General features: G+C 41.4%; 2 protein-coding genes across 2 annotated transcripts in view; one reads left to right on the top strand and one right to left on the bottom strand.

Moving 5' to 3' along the window:
* Positions 1-10198, bottom strand: part of LOC139720136 (uncharacterized) — a 48916-nt gene extending 38718 nt beyond the window's left edge. The window contains exons 1-4 of the mRNA XM_071631507.1: positions 10150-10198; positions 9714-9869; positions 4762-5181; positions 3188-3286 (exon numbers count right to left, since the gene is read on the bottom strand). Of these exons, the coding sequence (XP_071487608.1) occupies positions 3188-3286; positions 4762-5181; positions 9714-9869; positions 10150-10198 (724 nt within the window). The remainder of the gene's footprint in view (positions 1-3187; positions 3287-4761; positions 5182-9713; positions 9870-10149) is intronic.
* Positions 10199-13194: 2996 nt separating this feature from the next.
* LOC139720135 (uncharacterized) overlaps positions 13195-25693 on the top strand; it is a 53335-nt gene continuing 40836 nt past the window's right edge. The window contains exons 1-5 of the mRNA XM_071631506.1: positions 13195-13603; positions 20877-21182; positions 22548-22646; positions 23968-24075; positions 25306-25419. Coding sequence (XP_071487607.1) covers positions 13195-13603; positions 20877-21182; positions 22548-22646; positions 23968-24075; positions 25306-25419 — 1036 coding nt within the window. The remainder of the gene's footprint in view (positions 13604-20876; positions 21183-22547; positions 22647-23967; positions 24076-25305; positions 25420-25693) is intronic.

Raw genomic sequence — 25693 nt, 5'->3', positions numbered from 1 at the left:
CTAACTCCCAGAAGTTCATTGACCCACCTATGACCTTTGACCTTGTGGTGACCTTCAACTTCCCAAGGGACATTTACCATCCAAGTTTGGTCACAAACGGACAAAGCGATCAAAAGTTCAGAGCCATAATCGAAACGCGCCATAAAAACTTAATAGGCCCTTAAAATTTGTTGACCCCTTTCTGTGACCTTTGACCTTGTCATGACCTTCACCTCCCCAAGGGATATGTACCATCCAAGTTTGGTCACAAACGGACATAGGGCTCAAAAGTTACGAGCCGCAATCGAGACGTGCCCTAAAAACTTAACATTGGGCCATAAAAGTTTGTTGACCCCTGTCTGTAACATTTGATCTTGTGATGACCTTCACCTCCCCAAGGGACATCTACCATCCAAGTTTGGTCACAAACGGACAAAGGGATCAAAAGCTATGAGCCATAATCAAAATGCGCCATAAAAACTTATCATTGGGCCCTAAAAGTTTGTTGAAACCTGTATGTAACCTTTGACCTTGTGATGAACTTCACCTCCCCAAGGCACATCTACCATCCAAGTTTGGTCACAAACAGACAAAGGGATCAAAAGTTATGAGCCATAATCAAAATGCGCCATAAAAACTTATCATTGGGCCCTAAAAGTTTGTTGAAACCTGTATGTAACCTTTGACCTTGTGATGACCTTCACCTTTCCAAGGAACATCTACCATCCAAGTTTGGTCACAAACAGACAAAGAGATCAAAAGTTATGAGCCATAATCAAAACGCGCCATAAAAACTTAACATTGGGCCCTAAAAGTTTGTTGACCCCTGTCTGTGACCTTTGACCTTGTGATGACCTTCACCCCCCCAAGGGACATCTACCATCCAAGTTTGGTCACAAACGGACAAAGTGATCAAAAGTTATGAGCCATAATCAAAACGCGCCATAAAAACTTTTAACATTGGGGCCTAAAAGTTCGTTGACCCCTGTATGTAACCTTTGACCTTGTGATGACCTTCACCCCCCCAAGGGACATCTACCATCCAAGTTTGGTCACAAGCAGACAGAGGGATCAAAAGTTATGAGCCATAATCAAAACACGCCATAAAAACTTAAAGGTGCATGGTCCCCGTGTTTTAGTCAAATCGGATGGACGCCGCAGGCGATCCCTTAGTCTCCCCATACCTCGGCGGGCTCGACAAAAATGGAGTAAAACAGAATACAGTGGAAACTCGATATAACGAGATGGTCGGGACCGAGTCATTTTCCTCGTTATAGCCGATATCTCGTTATATCAGTAGGCATAAAAGAAGGCATAAAATAAAGACATTAATTTGCACATGTGGGACTACCCATCATATTTCAATTAATACTGATAACTTGATATTGTGTGTGAGGGAATTACTCACCTTTATGGGTAAGAAGATGTTTTTCGCCAAGGAAATCCAATATCAAGAATGTGTTTCTTATTAATTGTAGATGTTTGAATTTGTAAATTTATATAGCTTGCGATTGTATCAAGATCGTCTGTGGATTGGTATGTGGTTATCGTATGGGTGTGTGTTGCGTGGAAAGCTTGAATATGGTCTGCACAATGCTGTGTGTGTATGTGACACATTCTGTATGTACATTATGACTGCGTGTGTGTGAAGACGGGGAATTCCCTAAGTAGAAGGCCAATCACAGCATCAGATTGCCTCACACCTTCTAAACGTCATGATGATGTCATGTATACATATGGCCGTTCCACCGCATTTTCTGCATGTATCAGTGTGCGTGCACACACACACTTCACACGTACAACATGCAGTGCTAGCTGGAGTGCACTGAAGAAAATGATTATGTGTGTACAAGACAGTTTTTGGCGCATCAAGCTTTACAATCTCGGAAGATGATAGCACAGGCGAAGTAAAGCTTTACCGAAGGCATTTTGCTTTACCTCGCTATAGCAGGTTTGATTTACTATGTTTTTCTTTGTTTGGAAGTCACAAAATTTATCTCGTTATAGCAGTTATTTCGTTATAGCCGTTCTCGCTATAAGAGTAGCATTTTACATAGACTTGTGTGGAAGGAAATTTGGGACCGAGAAAATTTCCTCGTTATAACCGATATCTCGTTATAGCAGTGTTCGTTATACCGAGTTTCCCCTGTACAACAATTCATGTGACCATACATCACAAAACGAACAAAAAGTCACACCCCTTGATTTCACGCGAGTACTCAAAAAAGGTGAAACTGGTCAACAAAGTCAATATTGGGATTTTCATAGTTTGTGGAAGAGCTACCCTTCTTCTACAGTATTCTTTAGTTTGGGATCATGGGAAAGTGCATTTTAAGCAGTTTTTCGAGTAATGAGATCAGGTACAGTATGTCTTTAGAGGCCCCTCTTCATTTCTTAACAACCCTTTGCACACTCTTCACTTCCAAGTCTAGTAAAACTTTTTTCCTATATAAGGGATAATGCTAATGCTTTGAAAGTTGGCACTAATCATGACCAGATTAATTTCACCTTAATCTGATTACATGTATCTCTTCATTGTTATAGTTCCAGTGGTTTACGTCCTGTTTTTTGTCCCATTCATCGCACAGCTAGCACAGTTTGGTGAAATTAAGCGCTTGAATAGACCCTGTAACTTCAGGGCCTCTTTTCTCGGTTCACACTTTTCCAGAGTGTGTGCTTTTTTCCCAATATTAAGATGGGTTAGGAGACTCCATTTAAATTGAGCTACCTAATCATTTTAAAGCTTGAATATTGAGATAGTCTGCTCTTTCAGAATCTGCCCTTAACTAAAAATCCATGGATGGCAAGTTTTTGTTGGTTTTGATGGTCGTAAGTTGCTAAGTGGCATTTAATGCAATGAGTAGAGAAGAGCATTTGCATGCTTTTTACTATCGCAAGTCTTGGCTCCTTGCAAAATTTGCAAAAGTTTCAGGCATCCTAAAATTTCCTGTTGTAGAATACTGTATACGTCAAATATTTCATGAGGTGTTCACTTTCGTGAATTTGGCAAGTCAGGTGCAATTTGTGGAATTTAAGACACGTGGAAATATTGAATCTGATCCCGATGTGAATGTGATGTACGTCTATACAGTTCTCCGTTCAGAACAAGACTCCACAATTGCAAATCTAACCACTCGCGAAATCGTCGGGAATTCCCCAATTGCGAAAATTTAGACTCACGAAATTTATGACATTTACAGTATCTCACCTGAGACTGGAGCATGAAGAACAGGACCTTGAATCTGACTCTTCTTCTTCTGGCCATTTGTGCTTGTGTGGCCTTCGACACTTCTCTGGGGCGGTGTAGCTTTATCATACACAGAAGAAAATTCAATGAATAGTACATGTAGTACTTACCAGGTAGTACAGAAACAACATTGCAAATACGGATGGACAAAAAAGGTACAGATCCTGTGCCTAAATAAGGTTTTTCCCCCCTCCCCCTCCCTCAAATAGTATATATGTAACTCATGATTTTTTCAGAAGAAAATAACACCAAAAATTTGAATATTGATGATAGCAATGATATCAGTATAATAATGCTAATGATAATAATAATAAAAATAATTACAATCATCATTATTATTATTATCATTATCATTATCGTTATTATTACAATCATCATTATCATTATTATGATTATTATCATTATTATAATCATTTGAAATTGTACTGCTCAGAAACTGATTCCATTTAATACATACATTACATGTACATGCTCAAGGTGCAACAATGTGTGCAAGATGCAAATTACATTCAGGTAGCAGGTGTACATATTTAGGGAAAGGAAACAAGGTGAAACAGGGACAATGAAATTGCAGGATCGCAGGATTCTTCACTACCCATTTTATAAAATTGCACGGCTGACAGTGACAGTGTGTAACAACACTTCTGTCCTGAGGGAGAAAGATTTGCGGTGACACCATGTGTATACAGTATACAAGGAGTCCTTAACCAGATCGTTGTTTGGCAGAAGAGTCTAGAAAGAAGAGAGTTGAAGAGGGAAGCGACATACACACGTATGGAGGTTGTAAGGAGGGAAAAAAAGTGAAGAGTGGGGGACAGTACTGGGCTAGAAGTTGAAGTTGCACTAGTGGAGACGGTCGAGAAAGGAACAGAGAGAGTGGAAAGGAAGAATAGAGTGAGAATCAAGTAAGATGTTTGGACATCGTTAAGAGGAAGATGAAATAGAAGGGAAGAGGAGGGAGAAATTGAATGTTGGAAAATCATGGAGATAGGAGAGAGAAGTGAAGATTCATGAAACCAAGAGAAGAGCACAGTCGGCGAACAATGTGGACTATGGAATGCAGAATCAATGAAGAAAGGACGAATAATACCGTGAAGGAAAGGTAAGTTGAAGAGAGATGAGACTATGTTGAGAGAAGGGAGAGAGAGAGAGTGCAACTTCAACTTCTAGCCCATTACTGTCCCCCACTCTTCACTTTTTTCCCTCCTTACAACCCCCATATGTCGCTTCCCTCTTCAATTCTCCTCTTTCTAGAGGCTCTTCTGCCAAACAACGATCTGGTTAAGGACCACATGTATGGTGTCACCGCAAATCTTTCTCCCTCATTTACCTCACCATGCAAACCTTCAAACAACAAATAACTTCTGTCCTATCTGCATACATGTTGTGATGATCAACCAATCAGATAGCTACATCATGATTTAGGAAATGAAAATCTTACAGGGACTATGGAGCTGGGGTGTATTATAACAGAAAGTGCTTGCATGTACACCCCTAGATTGTTTCACATATTTCAAACATGGTATTAAACTAACCTTTCTTTGGATCACAAGGACGAAGAACTGGTACTAGCACCCACTGCCAATTCTTTGGAGGTGGCCCGACCGTTGAGACGTCTTTGCTATAGTGTAGCTCAGGAAGCTTAATGGCACTCTCAGCTGGTGGAGTGTCATCTTCAGTCCTTTCCTCGGGCACGTCAGTGTTTGCTGGTGGAGTAGCCGATGTGTCGTCTTCAATAATTTCCTCTACGTCATCTTCAATAATTTCCTCTACGTCATCTTCCATAATTTCCTCTACGTCGTCTTCAATTATTTCCTCGGGTACGTCAGTCTCGGCTGGTGGAGTTGCCAATGGGTCATCTTCACTCCCTTCCTCAGGCACTTCAGTCTCTGGCTCTGCTGGAGGAGTAGCCAATGTGTCAATGTCGGTCCTTTCCTCGGGCACATCAGCACCATCTTAAAATGGAAGAAAATTGAGAAGATAAATTCTCTAGATACAGCACAGGGGAAATAATGTTGAAGACCGTGTCATTACAAGATGAATGCATGAAAGCCAATTGTACACGAATTACTAAAGAATCAGACACTCCCAACCCCAAGCCCCTTCTGATCTGGAGATTCTCCCGTCTGACTCTGAATCCACCCTAGCAAGCTGGAGTCTCCTCTCCTGGTTAGTGGTGGTCCAACTTGATGGGCGCCAAGTGCCTTGCTGGGTCAGGGTTGATGGATGCTTTCTTTTAAAGTCTCAATGCTCATGCTACATGTATCTCAGCCTTTTTCTTTTCTTTCTTTTTTTTTTAGACATTATACTTAAATGACCCGTACCTCGTCATAGTTAATGTTTGCGTATATTTGAATCACATTTCGCCACAGAAATTCTTTGAAATCCAACTCACATACAGGAAAAATGCTGAAAATTCCAATTATGGAATCACAAGTTCACTGATCGATATCGAAAATTTGCAGCTATCGTCGTCAAACGCTAACGATGCAGAATAGTTGTGCGCTAAGGAAGGGGCCGTAACTTGTCATAGACTCCCATAGACTTAGCACATGTAAAAGATGTACGTGGGGAAAACCGTGATGTTCCCATAGACATATACACGTGAAAGATGCGTGCCGGTGACTTATAACATGTATTCCTATACCCTATTAAAATTTCAGATTTTCGCAAAAAACTGTTCAGTTTCACCACAATTTGCTTGGTTGTGGTAGCCCTGCCAAGTTTCAAGCGTACCGAACACAGTCCCGGGTATGAATTTTTGTTTAGTGCGCTCAAAACAATTTTAAGCGGGGTGACGGTATTCGGGCCCCTGACGAGGTGCGGACACCTCACTATACAGTCTAGACCATACTCTACAATGGCAGTAGGGGCCTAAGTAATATCAATTCAAAGATTCAATTTGGCTTAAATTAGAGTTCAATTAATAACTTTAAGCACATGCTATTCTATTCATCTTATTAGTTTACTAGTATTTTCTCCCAGGAGATCTCCCAGGAGAGTTGGAGTCTCTGCAGCTCCCAGGGGCCTAACGACGTTAACAACTTATAGTGGCCTAGACCCTAGCTAACGTTAACGTTAGATGTTCCATAGTTATCTACTAAATTATAAAATGGGTTCAAGAATGCAGCCAATTGGAAGCGCTGAAATGAGTCACGTGTGCGTGCATTGTTTTCTTTACCAACATGCACCGCCGTGCAAAAAAGCGTAAAGTCACTGACGTCACAATGTTTACACTAGCAGTACGTGCACACTCAATCAGTTGTTATACAACTATCGTTAAAAGTGCGTCGCGCGCGCTACTGCTATACGCGCTGTCAATCCTGTATGTAGTGTAAACAACTTCTAACAATTACTAGTTCAGGCTGCCAGCCGGCCTTTCTTGTGCATTTACATGTGGCGTATACTGCTTACGTATAGTACAGTAGGGTCTACTTGAGTACAGTTGAACCTCTCGTATCCGGACAAGTCGGGACCGGGGCTCATCCGGATAAGGGATTTGGCCGGATACGGGAGACTCAATGCTTTATACATGTACATATACATACACATGTACTGATGTAGCCCATTGTAGTACCACATGTAGTAATGTGTATACTGCAACCTTTTAATTGTTACACCCAGTAACAGACCCCAAAATAGAGGTTCGTGTTTGCAAGAATTTGGAAGGAAATTTGATGTAATGTATGTTCATGTTGGAAGTAATATGTGATTCATGTGTGTTTGTGTAGGAGTTCTCAAGGAGTTGGGAATCCCCCTTTCCTCCGTAATTATTCTTTTTAAAAAAATCACGGCGAGATTGCGTCCGTATAAGAGAGAGATCCGGATAAAGGGAGGCCGGATAAGAGAGGTTCAACTTTACTTATATGTGCGGGATTTCCGAGTGCGACGTGCGTAAATGTTTGGGATGAACATCTTCGGACATCTTGACTTTTGAGCGAGTGCCACATGTAGCTGACTGGTATTGACCCACAAAAAAGGTACATGAAAAATGCTGTTAGTTTTTGACCCATATCTTTATAAATCAAGTAATACACAGGTTTGAGTTCGTGACGTTAGTGGAGATGCAGCTCACTGGAGTCTTGGGTATTTACAATGTCTGGATGTGCTGGATGCGTGATGTGATGTGACGTCCAACCACGGGATGATTCCAGGAAAGCGCCAAAACTGGCAAAAATTAGCGGACGGCGCGGAATTGACGAAGGAAGTGAACTCGTCTTACCTACAAAGTTATTTTACTGCTAACAAACTGGAGTAGTGGTCTACCCACCTACTCTATCACTGCAGTGTAGTAATTTGGAATATATGCACAAGATCAGGTTAGTACTGATTTCATTTTTGTCGTATACGAATTTGTGTAAAAAGATGTCAGACTTCAGCTTCACGAGGCTGATTCGTGCGTGGAGATGTACGAGCCGCAGAAAAAAGCACCGAAAATATTTTGACGGATCAGGCCGCTAGGTGCAGCAGTCTGGCCTTGTGCGAACACGCTGGCACCCGTGTTTTGATGGGCGCTCTGCATCGGTTGATTAAAATTCGATTTTTGAAGAAAAAAACAGACAGGATTTTTTCTTCCATGGATAGTGGACATGTGTGTGTAACAAAAAATCACCGTGCAAAGTTGCGACAATTTATACGTCAGATGTGAAATGAAAAAGAAGTGAATAGGGGTCCTCTTGAGGACTTCCCCCGGAGTCCGTATGACTAGCACTATAAAGAGGAATCCCCGGGGTCCGCATGAGGCGCGGCCGGGCAATATCCTCTTGCGGGGTAGCGCGAGCGGTCCAAATGAGCGGGTTTCCCGGGCAGATAGATTTCATTTTGTGGAAAATTACTTGAGTTGAATAAATATTGCCCAAAAAAAGCTTAAAGGGACTGTACAGTACTGGTTGAGACCTAATTTCAGGTTTCTAACATTTTTAGGAGAGATAATAAGAAATCTCCTACGAAATATGAAAGAGCATGCAATTCTATGAGAAATTCAACGTTTATTTGATAAAAATTGGTTTTGAAATGGCTGAGATATCCAAAAAGAGCGATTCTAATAAAGTGTGGGACCCACACTTTGGAACGATCACTTTGTTTTATTTTGTTTTTGGATGTTTCAGTTATTCCAAACCCAATTTTCATCAAATAAACTTTGACATGCTCTTAAAATGGTATGCTCTGTGCTATATCATAAGTGTTTTCTGGTATCTTGCAAAACTTTAAAAGCCCAAATTCTCATCTCAACCAAAACTGTACTATCCCTTTAAATAAAGTGTCCGAAAATTGGGGGTTTTACTCTAGAGCTAGAGCAGTAGAGGTCTAACATTTGTGGAAGGAAGCCCCCCCCCCCCCCCCCCCCCACCGCCGTGCTTACCTACCGATGAACGCCACACAATGGGGCTGAATTCACGATACTTAAAGTGAAAACTAAGTTTCGGTAAGTGCTTGAGAACCCGTCTAGCACCATTTCATTTTTTCTTGCAATATATTGAAAGAGTCAGAAACTGACCTGGCTGACACGGTTTGCCGGAATGATGAGTCGGTTTGGAGTGTTTTGAGAACAATGATTATAGTCCGTAGGAAAACCGACTTTTATTCCAGAAGGCTCCAGACTAACTCGGTCTCGGGAAAAATTCGACCCTACTTCAGACAATTCACACGCAGTTCGTGATCGCCACATACTACTGGCCACTGCAAAATACCAAATGAGGCCTAACTGAATGGATAGGAAAGTGCATGCTAACGTACTAGTCTAGAGTAGATCTAATCCTGTACAAACAAAACAAAAATGACAGCGCGCGGTCCACAGTTGCTGAGCTGAAGAGACGCGCGGTCATTGGAGTTTTCGTTGTTGTTTATCAAGCGCCTTTGATTGTTTTAGAGGTGCTTGATCGGCGCATACTAATTTTGCATGCGCGCAAAAGAGGTTTTTGATGCGCGCGTTGTAACAACTCGGACCATTACTGCGAGTAGCCAGAACACGAAGCGCTAGTTTATACAGGCCGCTCCCATAGGACAACACTGTACAATCAGAGGGACAACCATTACAGCTCATCCCGCCGTCAAAGCGAAGCCGAGTTATCCCCGAGTCCGAGTTTAGCCTGACCCCGTTCGGGTCGTGCCGAGACTGAACCTTTAAATTTTAGTTAATATTTCGCATTTTCGTCGTTACCCATCGAATATCTTGTCATAACATCGTTATCCTGCACATTTCCTAAGCATACGTTCACATTTGGGAGCGAAATTTGACAACTTTTGCAGGCGTACCAGAACTTTGTTTGGGCTTTAAAACTGCGACCAGCCCCAACAGGGGCAACACAACACGCAGTGCCACTGTTGGGACTGTGTAGGCTTACACGGAGATCCCACACCGTATAACGTTAACCGTCTACACGGAGCGTCCCGGGGTTAAATTCACGAGTACTAACGCTATAAATAGGCGAGCCGCCGTACAGACACGCAGTGGTGGGGCCTATTTCACGAGTATGCCACACCTCACCATTTGCCGGATTTGGCTCTGCCGTTGCCTTTGCCTTTCGTTTTGGTCTTGGATTTCCCGCTTTCAGAATCCTCACTAAACTCCTCTTGGGATTGAGCCCTCTGGTGGACTTCGCAGGGCGCGCGTGTGTTGGACACCAGAAATTTGTAGCATGTTCTGCATATGAAGGAGGAAGGTTTATAAAGTGCCGGCTTTCCAAACACAGTCGTCCAGGTGTTTTCCGATGTAATTCTTGCCACTCGAAACCTGTTCCACCCCTTGTCTTTTCGAGTGAACGGTTGCCTACAGTTTACACACAAATCCCTCCCCATACTACAGTTTACACACAAATCCCTCTCCATACTCGGATTCACATTAAATAAAAGCTCTTCGAATTTGGTAGTTTTACTAAATTTACTACTACTTGTACGAGTAGACAAATGACGCACGTTGGTACCGTGTCTTCGCATCATCACGCTAGCAGACGGCAATTCACCAGACAGCATCTTAGCATACTGTACTGGGTGATTTCAAGTTCGGTGCTAGTGCTAGTGCTAGTGCTGAGATAGCACTAGCACCGGCGATAAAACCGAACTTGAAATCACGTCGGTGTTGGGAGTTGACCTCAAAATTATGACGTATTTCCGGTTGCTGGTGCTGGGCTCGGTGTTGAATGTCGTCTGCTGAACCGAGCTCCGCCGTTTGTGTTAGCGATTTACGTGCTTTTTCTCCATTGACTAACACTAGCCCCTAGGGATTAACATTTTCGTCATTTCAAGTTCGGTGCTGGGGTGGTATTCTGAGACCGTTTTATCTCTGTTGTAAGTCTGTTGTAACAAATCGGTATTCTGAACACCGTTTTATCTCTGTTGTAACTTCTGTTGTAACTTCTGTTGTAACTTGTGTTTTATCTTGCGCACTCTTTGCCTGCGCATACCATTGTCTTAGGGCATGCGCACGCGCGTAACAGTGGGCGCAAACCTGAACACCCATTAGATTACACGGTATTCTGAAAACTGTTTTATCTTCTGTTGTAAGTCACGCCCCGTGCAAATTTATGCTTCTGAGATAAAACAGGGTGGAAGGTGTTTTAACTCCGTTGTAACTTTCGTTTTAACTTATGTTAGATAGTGAGATAATTCATCAAGTCAATATTGTGGTATGCGAGTTCAAAATAAAAAAGATATACAAAAAATAAAAACAATGTATGTACAGAAAGGCAAATGATATAGCAGTTTTACAAAATGTAAACTCATTCCACGATACAAAATTTGGTAACAGTAACATTGCAAGTACATACGCGTAGCATAATTATGCACATACTAAAAACACAAACACATGAACAGAAAGGTTACCGGCACCGTCGGCACTAACTTGTTTTAATCACTATTCATTTCAAAAATATCTTTCAAAATATTAAATATTTTTTAGTATGATTTCACTATCTTCACCAATAAGAATTCATTATCAGTATCTTTGGGTGTTTCAAAAATATTTATTGCTGGGGATGGCGCGAATCCTAAGAAAAGTATTAGAAGTCTAAGGTTCCATGATGGAACTTGACGTGATAATGATCTCCAAGAGATATCTTGTGAAGATAGTGACAACAACAACAACAACAATAATGATGATAATAATAACATGGCATTGCAAGGGCTTAACTGAATTTAGAAGCGTCTAGTTCCCCATAAACCATGAAATTTGGGTTCCTCTTATGAACGCCAGATATCTTCTTATTTTCTAAACAAAATTTCAAATAAGAAGACTCAATCTGAGATAGCTTTGCGAATCCCATACTGCACCAACTATACGTCAAAACCGGTAAGAAGGCATAATGATCAAGCTTCTGTTGTAACTTTATTTTATCTCTGGCTCTCTTTACCTGCGCATACCATTGTCCTATTTGTGCGCACGCCAGAGAATGAGCGCTTGTTAAAACGCGCAGAGTTGAGCAAGGCGCATTTACCCAAGGGAGCAATCTTATTGGTATACCGATTTACAACTGTTTTAGCGGTGTTATAACTCACAGACTTACAACACAAGTTACAACACAAGTTACAACAGAGATAAAACGGTGTTCAGAATACCACCCCTGGTGTTAGCGTTGCCGTGCGAGACTCATATTTACGTCCATAAGTAGTTGCACGTTTTACGTGCAAAGTCTATGCTAATGCAGTGGTCGCCCACGTAACGTAAACGAACACCATCGACATGGCTTTATAAATGTGAGCCTATGAGCAAAATTAGGATAACTGTGTTTTAAAGAAGGGATGAAATTTGTGGCATTTTAATCATTCTTCCTCGTTATGTGTCTAAAACTAAACAGTCATGGCTACATCTTTTTATATTTGACTTTAACTATGCGCTATCACTTTTTTCGTCGCGCAATTCCCGCGGAGCTCGCGGTGCTGTGATTCCAACACCTAGTGCTGGTGATCGATAATTTTGATCGGTATCGCCTCGTTAATCTGACCGTCGGTGTTGGAGCTCGATTTAACGCTGTTATTCGGGGGCTAGCACTAGCACCAGCACTAGCACCGAACTTGAAATAGCCCCTAGGGATTAGCTCGATTTAACGCTATTATTCGGGGGCTAGCGCTAGCACTAGCACTAGCACCGAACTTGAAATCACCCACTGGGTGATTTCAAGTTCGGTGCTAGTATGGGTGATTTCAAGTTCGGTGCTAGTGCTAGTGCTAGCGCTAGCCCCCGAATAATAGCGTTAAATCGAGCTCCAACACCGACGGTCAGATTAACGAGGCGATACCGATCAAAATTATCGATCACCAGCACTAGGTGTTGGAATCACAGCACCGCGAGCTCCGCGGGAATTGCGCGACGAAAAAAGTTATTGCGCGTGATTACAGTCAAATATTAAAAGATGTAGCCAAAATTGCACAGTTTTAGAGACATAGTGAGGAAGTCATATTAAAATGCCACAAATTTCATCCATGCCCCAAAATACAACTATCTTAATTTTGCTCCCAGGCTCAGATTTATGAAGCCATGTCGAGAGTGCTCGTGTCCGTTTCGTGGGCGACCACTGCATTAGCATAGACTTTGCACGTAAAACGTGCATCTATTATGGACGTGAATAAGAGTCTCGCACGGCAACGCTAATACCAGCACCGAACTTGAAATGACGAAAATGTTAATCCCTAGGGGCTAGTGTTAGTCAATGGCGAAAAAGCACGTAAATCGCCAACACAATCGACGGAGCTCGGTTCAGCAGACGACATTGAACACCGAGCCCAGCACCAGCAACCGGAAATACGTCATAATTTTGAGGTCAACTCCCAACACCGACGTGATTTCAAGTTCGGTTTTATCGCCGGTGTTAGTGCTGAGATAGCACTAGCACTAGCACTAGCACCGAACTTGAAATCACCCACTGTCTTGTACTATAAGTACATGTACATTAGCACAAGACGCGCACAAATACACGTCGGGCGCGCTCACTAAATTGGATCCAGTCCCGCGAGCCGAGTTAGCCCGACTAGCAATGACTAGTGTTAGTCAGACTCAGGCAGAGTCTAGCGATACTGCGAATCCGAGTATGGCCTGGCCCCGTGGCCGTGGGCCCGATTTGGGGACGGATTTGGGAAAATTGTGTTTCAACTGTAGTCAACCGTTCACTCGAAAAGACAAGGGGTGGAACAGGTATCGAGTGGAAAGAATTGCATCGGAAAACACCTGGACGACTGTGTTTGGAAAGCCGGCACTTTATAAACCTTGGGACTTCATATGCAGAACTTGCTACAGGTTTCTGGTGTGCAACACACGCCCTTCGAGGTCCACCAACGGGCCCAAGAGGACTTCATCCCCAGTGAGGATTTTGCAAGGGGCAAATCCGATAGCAAAGCAAAAGGCAGACTCAAAGGCAACAGCAATTAAGCCAAATCCGGCAAATGGTGAGGTTCTTCATGCGTGTTGCCTCAAACGTGTTACTTAACGTTTTGAAGTCTCTGACTCCTGAGTAACGCCATAACGGTTAACATGTTAGGCCTTCATTTCACAATTTTCAGTCTGGGAAACCCGCTCATGAGGACTGCTCCCGCGTACGAGGACAGCCCCGCCTCATGAGGACCGCCCCCACGCCTCATCGAGGCCCGGGGGGAACGCCTCATGAGGCCCCCTATTCACTTCTTATTCATCTCACGTCTGACGTAACGTTCGGTGATTTTTTGTTACACGCACATGTCCACTATCCATGATGAAAAGAACAAAAAATCCTGTCTGTTTTTTTTTTTCAAAAATCGAGTTTTAATGAACCGATGCAGAGCGCCCATCAAAACACGGGCGCCAGCGTGTTCGCACAATGCAAGACTGCCGCACCTAGCGGCCTGATCCGACTATCTGAACGGTAATTGGCTGGGTCGGCTTTGTCCCCTTTCTTAAAGATGGGTGTTACGTTTGCTTGCCGCCAGTCCTCCGGGATCTCCCCTGTTTCAAGAGATAATTGAAAAATCGTGGTTAATGCTGTAGTTATCTCTTCTGCAGTTTCACGTAAATCCCATGGTAAGATTTCATCTGGACCTGCTGCTTTGTGGGGATCTAAATTTTGTAGCAAATTTGTCACACCAGTAGCATTTATTTCAATTTCAGGCATAGGGGGTATGGTTGGTTGGGGCACCACCTATTGGCAGGGCACCTTCCCATCGGCACCCTATCGTGGCTGTTTGCGTATAGAACGAAAAGGTACGCGCGGGATTAAGTGTCATTAGCTATAAAGACAATAAAAACGAAGAAACGAAAATCAAACTCAAACAAACCAAGCTAAAAATTACACATCCGCTCAGTCACGACGCATGGCTGTGAAATTCACGTGTATTACCTATGGCCTGTGAAATTCACGTGTATTACCTATGCTGTGAAATTCACGTGTATACCTATGGAGGGGAGGGGGTGCCGATTGCAAGGTTCCCTTTTTAGCTGCGCGAAGAAAACGGAACGCACGCACTAAAATTGCGCTATTTTAAAACGGAGATTCATAATCAACGAGACGGTCACGACATTCAAAACTGCAGTATTTATGGCATATTTGAGGAAAGAATTAGGCAGATTTGTGTTATATTTTTAGAATAAACAAGCTACAGATCCTTAGGGTGACGATACGTGGTACCCCCAACCCTACATGGTTTTCCTGGGTCGTAGGCATGTCGTCCAGTCTCTCCTGAGTGAATTGTTCTTGATATTGTCTACTCAGCAATTCAGCTTTTTGTTTACTTTCCATAACCAGTTCACCTGTAAGTTTGTCTTTCAGTGTTGGTATTCCCATTGAATCTTTCCTGAGGGATTTAACAAATGACCAAAATTGTTTAAAGGGATCATACAGTTTTGGTTGAGACCTAATTTCATGTTTCTATAACAAACATTTTTTGGTGAAATAATGAGAAACATCTTATGAAATATAAAAGAGCATGTGATTCTATGAGGAATTCAACGTTTATTTGATGAAAATTGGTTTTGAAATGGCTGAGACTTTCTAAGAAAGTGTGGGACCCACACTTTGTTACGATCGCTTTGTTTTACTTTGTTTTTGGATGTTTCAGCCATTCCAAACCCGATTTTCATCAAATAAACTTTGAATTCCTCTTAAGATGGTATGCTCTGTACTATATCATAAATGTTTTCTTGGTATCTTGCAAAAAGTTAAAAGCCCTATTTTCATCTCCACCAATACTGTACTATCCCTTTAACTGATGCTAGGCATTTACTTTGTACATATTTCCTTCGTGCTTTCTTTGTTGCTTTTTTCGTCTCCTTTCGTATCTGTCTGTAATTCATCCAGTCCTCTGTTTTACCTGACGTTCTTGCCTTGTTGTATGCTCTTTGTTTTCGTTTGTGTAACCTTCTAATCTTATTGACTTATTTATCCATGGGGTAGTATCTTTCTTACTTACCATCCTGGATGGGACAGTCGCATCTATTGCCTTGTGTAATCTCTGCTTGAGATTGTTCCACAAATCTTCAACTGAACTTTTACCCGATGTTTTCTGGGCATCTGCTTCATTCTGTATGTCTCTACTAATGTTCTTCACCTCTTCCTTCAGCATTTCCTTGTCTGCTTTGTCATACAGAAACACTTTCCTGCAGTAGGTTTACACTTACTGAGTAATGGCTTTGTGTTTACCAAAATCATGGGTATTCCATCGTGGTCGCTCAGTCCAGGTACTGTGGAGGACCTAATAACCAAAGAGGAATTCATCACAAACAGTAAATCAAGTGTATTCACACCACGAGTGGGTTCCGTGACTATTTGCTCCAGGCCGTAGTTGTTGGCAATATCAATCAGATCTCTACACATTGATGCCTTCTGCGTACCTGGTCTGAGTGTCTGTGTGTCCCAAACGATGTCTCCCAGGTTAAAATCCCCTCCTAGATAAACATTACTGTAATGATCAAACTTTACCTTGTCCAGCAAGTTCTTGATACTTGCCAGATATTCTCTGTCTGTGTTGGGTGGCCGGTAAAAACAGCCTATCAACAATGGTTTGGACCCATCCACCTCTACCTCTATCCATACGCTCTCATTTTCTACCTCAAAATCAAATCTCTGTGTGCAGTTTATGCTGTTTTTTACTGCTATCAACACCCCTCCATGTGTCTGTCCCTTCTTGTTTGGTTTCCTGTCCTTCCTTAAAACCAAATAACCATTGGGAAAAATTTCACTATTTCTTACTGATTCATCCAGCCACGTTTCTGTCCCCAATAAAATATCGGGATTATCAAATTCTTTCATGCATTCATCTCGTAAGGACACCTTCAACATGTACATGTATGACCAAGCGTTGTGGGACCGGACAGGTTGTGGGACCGGACGCGTATTGTAAGTGCGTCTGTAATGAAAATGACGCACCCGGGAATTATCACGCTGTTTTCAGAGTATGTTGTCTAGTATAAGAGGAGTCTATATCAACTCTTTGAGGTAAAGATGGATGCATATTCTATGTATAATACTTACTTACTGCCCATTATGCCTCTATTGGCATGTAGGGCAGCAACGAACATCCTCCACTTCTGACGGTCCTGGGCGAGTTTCTGGATAGATCCCCATGTATGTTTTAGGGCCTTTAATTCTCCTTCCACTGTTCTTCTCCAGGTGGTCTTGGGACGTCCCCGCTTTCTCTTCCCTTCGGGTGTCCAGTGAAGTGCCACACGAGTGATATTTGGAGCATCCATCCTGAGTACATGCCCAATCCATTTCCATCGTCGTCTCAGAACAATAGTACTCATGTCTTCTTGGTTGCATTTGGAGAGCAGTTCTTCATTAGATATCTTGTTGGGCCAGAAAATTTGAAGGATTCTTCTGAGGCTTCGTGTATGGAAGACTGACAGTTTTCTGACGTCTCTCTCTGTCATTCTCCAGCACTCTGATCCAAAGAACAAAGTGGAGAGGACACAGCTTTGGTATAGCCTCAGCTTTGTTCTTGTGCTATACTGTTTTGACCTCCATACGTTGTTCAACATTCTGAAGGCCGTGCTGGCTCTATTGAGGCGTTGTTTGATGTCGTTTCCTGCACCTCCGTCGCATCTCACAATGCTTCCAAGATATCTAAATTCTTCTGCAGTTGGGACATTTTTTTTATTCACTTGTATCGGTAATGGATCTGAGTTATTCAATATCATCACTTCTGTTTTACTTTCATTTATCTTTAGACCAATTTGCTGTGCAAACTCACTCAGGCGTGATGTTTTCGCTTGCATATGCTGGTGTGTATGAGAAAGTAATGCAAGATCGTCAGCAAAATCAAGGTCTTCTAAAGTTGAGAAAATGGACCATCTGATCCCTCTTGATTTGTCTTCAGTTGTTCGCTTCATTACCCAGTCAATGGCAATTATGAAGAGAAGTGCGGACATGACACAACCCTGTCTTACTCCAGACTTCACTTCAAACTTTATACCACTGCTTCCAACACTGCATGAAAAATGTGAGTAAAAGCTCTTTATGACAAGAGCTATATCGCGTGGTATTCCATACATACGCAGAATTTGCCACAAGCTCTCTCTGTGGATACTATCAAATGCCTTCTCAAAATCAACGAAATTTATGTAGATCTGTCTTTCCCATTCTGTGCATTGTTCGATGATATTACGCGGTACAAATATTTGGTCAATGCACCCCCTTCCTCTGCGGAATCCTGCCTGTTCCTCTCTATTAGCTCTTGGTCGACTGCATCCGTCAGACGTTTTACAATGATCTTTGAAAAAATCTTGCTTGGTATCGATAAAAGGGTAATTCCACGCCAGTTATTACAGTTCCTCAGGTTTCCTTTCTTTGGAATTCTAATAATCACACCTTCGGACCAGTCTCCTGGAATTTGCTTTCTTTCCCACACAGCTCTGAAGAGTGGTTCAAGATATCCAGCTGCAATCTCTGGTTCTACACAGTGTACTTTAAACAATTCTGCATTGAGGTTGTCCTGTCCAGGAGATTTGCCATTTCTTAAGGACTTAACCCTAAAAAGACTGGGGGGGGGGGGGGGGCCTAAAAGGCCCCCCCCCCCCAACATTTCGCACGATTACTCTGCAACACGCAATGCTCTCGCCGCGATGCTCTATGACTTTTTTCTTTCGAGTTTCCCGCACATTTTGACACCAAATTTGTGACGCCCGGGGGTACGGTTCTGAAGTTACGTAACTTTTTGTACATGCACGTGAGGCCGAAAATGGCTGAAAAATGTGATTTTGTGTACAAAGTCAATGCAAATTGAGTTTTTTCACATGGTTCAAATAAATATGCTTATTTTTACTCTCAATGGCTAAAATTAATTTGTTTTAGAAGTATTATGGTTCAAAAAGTGTCTGCCACAAATTTTGTAAAAAAAAACAACAAAAACAAAAGGTCGAAAAAACAAAGAAATACATAAGAAATTCATAAAACAATAGAATAAATAAGAAATTGATTTTGATACCAAATTTTTTTTCAAGTACATTTGCTAAGAATGCCACAAAAAATAATTCGACCAAAAATGAGCACTTTTGGAGCTTTATTTACTGATTTAGGTCAAAGAGTCTGATTTCTCGCATAAATTAGCATAATTAATCAAAATAAAATAAAAAAAAGACTATTTTGGAAAATTTAAATATACGATCTTGTAGATTACATCGCACACTACCATTGTGCAAATTTCCGCGGCGATCGCGCGATCCACGGCTGAGATCTGAAGGGGGGGCCCTTTAGGCCTCCCCCCCCCCCCCAGTCTTTCGAGCTACTAAAATAGCCCAGTCTATTTAGGGTTAATGGCAAAGATAATTTCATCTTTGGATGGAGGGTCAGTGTTTATGTCAAGGTCTTCTTCTGCTTCTTGAATGTCTGCCTCTACAGATGGTGGTGGTCTGTTCAGCACTTCACTGAAATGTTCTGCCCATCGAGCTTCTTTTTCCGTTTCTGTGGTAAGTGTCTGGCCCTGTTTATCAAAAACTGGTGCATCTGTCTTTCCTCTGCACTTTCCACTAATTATCTTGGTAAGTTTGTAAACTTTACCTTGCTCCCCTTTCTTCGCAGCATCTTCTGCTTGAGATGCTAGACCATCTAAGTAGCTCCTTTTATCTGCTCTTGCCTTTCTCTTGACTGTCCTATTCATTTCCTGATACTTGCAAGTATACTTTTTCTTTAACCGTTCTGACTTTGCATTAATTACAAGCTTCTTTACCTCTTTCCGTTTCTTTATGGTGTCCGTATGTGTCTGCTGAAATCCATTCTTTCTTTTCCTTTCCTTTGTAGCCTATGCACTCTTCGCTTGTCTGAACAAATGTCGTCTTAGTTTTCTCCCACATTTCATCAATTTCCTTATCAGTGTCGTCAAGATCTGCTAAGGCTTGAAATCTGTTCTTCAGCTGAAGAATGAAAGAAGATCTGGTCTTGGGATCGTTGAGCTTTTGAACATCAAACTGTCTCCTTCCTGTTTTCTTGGTGCCTGCTCTCCTAAGTTTTACTCTTAATGATGCCACTACAAGATAATGGTCGCTGCTAACATCTGCTCCTCTCCTCACTTTGACATCAAGGAGCGAGTGTCTCCATGTACCATTTATTATGAGGTGGTCGATCTGGTTCCTGTCTCTGCCATTTGGTGAGATCCAAGTCAGCTTATGGATGTTCTTGTGTGGGAAAAGTGTCCCTCCTATGACCAAATCATTTGTTGCACAGAAATCGAGCAACCTTTCACCGTTGTCATTCATGTTTCCACAGCCATGTCTGCCCATAACTCTTTCAAAGCTGGTGTTGTCATTACCTACTTTTGCATTCAAATCCCCCATTACAATTTTCATGTCGTGTCTAGGAATTCTGTCCAATTCAGCTTGTAGTTGCTCATAAAAATCATCTTTAACAGATTCATCACTATCGTTGGTTGGAGCATAACATTGAAGAATTGAGGCATTGATATGCTTTCCCTTCAGTCTAACTTTGATCAGCCTACTGCTCACAGGTTTCCATTCCAAAATGCAGTTTTCAACTCCTTTCTTCAATATAACTGCAACTCCTTCACGATGTTGGCCGTCATCTCTCCCAGAGTACAGGACAGTCTCTCCACTGTTGGTGGTAATCTTACCAGATCCTGTCCATCTGCATTCACTGATGCCAAGAATATCTATCTGATAGCTTCTCATTTCTGCTGTCACTTGTGCCAGCTTTCCTGTTTCATACAGTGTCCTCACATTCCAGTAACCTATCGTAGTACTACGTTTGGCATTTAGAACTTCCGTTTTCCTGCCAGTGGCTTCCTTGCGGCTTTCACCACTGCCATTCATAAATACATCTGTTGATGAAGTTGGAAGCCCATCACGCCTGAAGTTCTTTGTTTTGTTCATTGCTGTTTCCGTAACAAGTTGTTTTTTACAGGACAGGGTTGTTAGCCCTGTGCCCAACCCCCAACCTGGAGGACCAGTGGATTGCTTTTCGTCTTGTCTCTACCCTTCGACCTGTCCAGCCTGGGTGGCCCTACCAGGAGATAAATCTCCAGCTGGCATACAAACTGTAGCTCTAGGGGTCACTGAGACACGCAAGCTCTCCGACCACGACAAGGTTGCAATCCAGTCCGGAGAGCTATGTATAATGGGTAGACGTTTAAGTTTTCACGTGCGAACTTGAGTGTCCGGAAACACAACCCCCCCCCCCCCCCCCCCATCATACATGTTCCCTGTGCTGTAGAACTTATCTTCTCAATTTTCTTCCATTTTAAGATCGTGCTGATGTCTCCGAGGAAAGGACCGACAATGACACATTGACATTGGCTACTCCTCTAGCGGAGCCAGAGGAAATAATTGAAGATGACGTAGAGGAAATTATTGAAGATGACACATCGGCTACTCCACCAGCAAACACTGACGTGCCCGAGGAAAGGACTGAAGATGACACTCCACCAGCTGAGAGTGCCATTAAGCTTCCTGAACTACACTATAGCAAAGACGTCTCAACAGTCGGGCCACCTCCAAAGAATTGGCAGTGGGTGTTAGTACCAGTTCTTCGTCCTTGTGATCCAAATAAAGGTTAGATACCATGTTTGAAATGTGAGAAACATTCTAGGGGTACATGCAAGCACTTTCTGTTGTAATTCACCCCAGCCCCGTAGTCCCTGTTTTCATTTCCTAACACCATGATGTAGCTATCCGATTGGTTGATCATCACAACACATGCAGATAGGACAGAAGTTATTTGTTGTTTGAAGGTTTGCATGATGAAGTAAATGAGGGAGAAAGATTTGTGGTGACACCATGTGTATGTAGTCCTTAACCGGATCGTTGTTTGGCAGAAGAGCCTAGAAAGAGGAGAATTGAAGAGGGAAGCGACATATGGGGGTTGTAAGGATGGAAAAAAAAGTTAAGAGTGGGGGACAGTGATGGGCTAGAAGTTGAAATTGCACTCTCTCTCTCCCTTCTCTCAACATAGTCTCATCTCTCTTCGACGTACAGTGTACCTTTCCTTCACGGGATTATTCGTCCTTTCTTCATTGATTCCGCATTCCATAGTCCACATTGTTCGTCAACTGCGTTCTTCTCTTGGTTTCATGAATCTTCACTTCTCTCTCCTATCTCCATGATTTTCAATCCTTCAATTTCTCCCTCTTCCTCTTCCCTTCTATTTCATCTTCCTCTTAACGATGTCCAAACATCCTACTTGATTCTCACTCTATTCTTCCTTACCACTCTCTCTGTTCCTTTCTCTACCGTCTCCAGTAGTGCAACTTCAACTACGGCTACTTGTTCATACACATGATGTCACCGCAAATCTTTCTTCCTCAGGACAGAAGTGTCGTTACACACTGTTACTGTCAGCCGCGCAATTTTATTAAATGGGTAGTGAAGAATCCTGCGATCCTGCAATTTCATTGTCCCTGTTTCACCTTGTTTTCTTTCCCTTATATACATGTACACCTGCTACCTGAATGTAATTTGCATCTTGCACAGATTGTTGCACCTTGAGCATTGAGATACATGTAATGTACAGTATGTATTACATGGAATCAGTTTCTGAAGAGTACAATTTCAAATGATTATAATAGTGATAATAATAATGATGATAGTAATAATAATGATAATGATAATATTGATAATAATGATGATTGTAATTATTCTTATTATTACATAATTATTATTATTTTTATTCTCCTTATTATTATTATCATTTTTATACTAATATCATTGCTATCATCAATATTCAAATTTTTGGTGTATAAAGAATTCGTAAGTTGTATATTTGAGGGAGGGGGAGGGGAAAAAACCTTATTTAGGCAAAGGGTCTTGTTCCTTTTTTGTCCATCTCATTTGCAATGTTATTGTTATTTCTGTACTACCTCACTCTAACCTGGTACTACATGTATATACATTCAAATTTTTTTTCTGTGTATGATAAAGCAACACTGCCCCAGAGAAGTGTCGAAGGCCACACAAGCACAAAGGGCCAGAAGAAGAAGAGTCAGATTCAAGGTCCTGTTCTTCATGCTCCAGTCTCAGGTGAGATACTGTAAACGTCATATATTTCGCGAGTCTAAATTTTCGCGATTGGGGAATTCCCAACGATTTCGCGAGTGGTTAGATTTGCAATTGTGGAATCTTGTTCTGAATGGAGAACTGTATAGACGTACATCACATTCACATCGGGATCAGATTCAATATTTTCATGTGTCTTAAATTCCGCGAATTGCACCTGACTTGCCAAATTCCTGAAAGTGAAAACCTTGTGAAATATTTGACGTACATGTACATGTATACAGTATTCTATAACTGGAAATCTTAGCATGCCTGACACTTTTACAAATTTTGCGTAAGGAGCTAAGACTTGCGATAGTATAAAGCATGCATTATAGGCTCTTCTCTACTCAATGCATTGAATGCCACTGGCAACTTGCTTAAGTTTCATGCCTAGAAAAAGATTGCTATTTTTCAGAGTTGGTGTTAACGCCTACATTGAATAGAATAAAAAAAAAGTAATAACAACTGCAACAAAATTAAAGCAGTACAGTACTCTCTGCTTGATCAGGTGCCCTTTATTGCATCGGGTTCCCCACTTTATAATTGACTGACAAATTGAACGGCAGTTCCAATGCATGTTTAATAAATTTAGTGGACAATCAGATACGTATTTTGGGTATTGAAAACGAATCTAGTAGGCATTTTCCAGATATACAATCTATTTCAGGTTTCCCGTAGAAAGCCTTCAAACAATATTTGTGTTATCAACCTGTTGAGAATGGGCAGCATTTCCCAGACACACTTTCCTGAGTATACTCGGGACTGGGCTTTGATCTGTTACTGTCAAAGTGGATTTTTGGCGCGAGTAATTTTTAACGCTTGGCAAGGTATATGTGGTGAGTTTCATTAATGTTTTTAATTCTGCGGAATCAAGACATCAACTACGGACACATTCATGTATGGCATGCAAAAGTGTTTGCATGTTTTTATTTCGTGGCAATTTCTGGTTCCGCAAAAGGCACGAAAAAATTCCAACAATTTCAAACAATATCTGTAATATTTACTCCAGTCCCCATTGTCTTTACACACAAATGAATGCAAAATATTGAATTTTTCATGATGTGCCATGTGAAAGGGTGATGCAACTCTTTAATCGCACATAAATCCATGTTAATTTGGTATCAAAAGTTGCGCAAAACTCGATAAAAACAAGTTGTAAAATGGCAGCGCAAAATCTTGAAGTGTTACAAAATAATCACAGTTTATGTTAAGGGGGTCTTTCAGCTCCCCCCCCCCCCCCCCCCCCCCCCCCCCGGACTTTTTAGGGTAAAGGTTAATTTGAATTTTCTTCCATTTATTAAAGATGGTGATAAAGCGCCCCAGGAGACGACGAAGGGTAACTCATCCTCTACTTCATCTGCAAAGGAAAAGAACCGATATCTGATTTTGGGTCCTTATCATCAAGTTTCAGGTTAGATAACTGCCAAACAAGACATTTTAGCATTTATGAAACTTCTGCCAATTTTGCAAAGAACCAAGATTCACTAAAGTAAATAGCATGCAAATGCTCTTGGCTACTCAGTACAATAAAAGCCAGTGGAAATGTGGAAGTTTCCTACCTCAAAGTGATTGTTATCACTTAAAGTTATAGAAGCTGTAATGATAGACATTTGAAAAAAATAAATAAAAAGAAATAATAAATAATACCCCAGCAATGGAAGGAAAGCAGAATCGGTGACAGAAATAACAAATAATAATGATCAAGATCTGGTATTCATCTGTAGCTTGCAAGTATTAGAGTTGAAGGGTAAATTGTTAATTCAAATTGAGATTTATTTTCTTTTGGCAAAATCTTATATTTGCGGGAGCAGCGGAGGGATTTTTTTTTGTACCTTTTTGTTTCATATTTGTTTTATATCATATCATATTGTAGTATATTATATTATATTAAATTATATTATATTGTACTATTTTATATTAAATGAAATTATATTATGTAATATTATATTATACCAGATAACAATATATTTTATCTTATTATTATATTATTTATATATAAAAGCACACACTCTGGAAAAGTGTGAACCGGGAAAAGAGGCTCTGAAGTTACAGGGTCTATTCAAGCACTTAATGTCACCAAACTGTGCTAGCTGTGCGATGAATGGGACAAAAAAACAGGGTGTAAACCACTGGAGCTACAACAATGAAGAGATGATCAGATTAAGCTGAAATTAATCGTGCTCTATCAACACATTCTGGTCATGATTAGTGCCAACTTTCAAAGCATTAGCATTATCCCTATGAAAAAAAGTTACTAGACTTGGAAGTGAAGAGTGTGCAAAGGGTTATCAAGAAATGAAGAGGGTCCTCTGGAAAGACCTACCTGATCTCACTACTCCAAAAAAAGGGGGTAGAAAAACTGCTGAAAATGCACTTTACCATGATCCCAAACTAAAGACTAATGTAGAAGAAGGGTAGCTCTTTCACAAACAATGAAAATTCCAATATTGACTTGGTTGAGCAGTTTCACCTTTTCTTGAGTACTCGCGTGAAATCAAGGGGTGTGACTTTTTGTTCATTTTGTGATGTATGGTCACATATATTGTATTCTGGTTAACTTCATTTTATGATATCATATCATATCATTTTCTGTATGCTACCTGGTACTCTGCTCTGTATATTGAATTTCCTTTTGTTTAAGATGAAGATAGAGCGCCCCAGGAGAAGACCACTGATGACTCATCCACAACGCCATCCACTGAGCAACAGAAAGGGCTTCCGACGCAAGGCCCCCTTCCTCCTGCCACAGTCGCAGGTTAGATACTGCAAGACCAAAAATTTTAGCATGCATGAAACCTTTGCGAATTTCACAAGGAGCCAGGTTTTGTGAAAGTTAATAGCGTGGAAAAAGCTTAGTTGACTGCTCAATACATTGAATACCAGTGGCAGTTCATGCAAGTTTTATCCCTCAAAGAGATTTGTTATAATGTAAAGTTGTTATAAACGTGGAATGAACAAAATAAATAGATTTGGAACACTCGACATCCACACTATGATATACAAGATTGCAACTTGAGATTTGTTGTCAG

The sequence above is a fragment of the Diadema antillarum genome, unplaced genomic scaffold (assembly GCF_040938485.1).
Source record: "Diadema antillarum isolate AM-2024a unplaced genomic scaffold, OU_Dant_1.0 scf00000122, whole genome shotgun sequence".
In the NCBI taxonomy this organism is placed as follows: Eukaryota; Metazoa; Echinodermata; class Echinoidea; order Diadematoida; family Diadematidae; genus Diadema; species Diadema antillarum.
The sequence above is the reverse complement of the archived record's forward strand: the minus strand, read 5'-3'. Positions and strand labels throughout refer to the sequence as shown.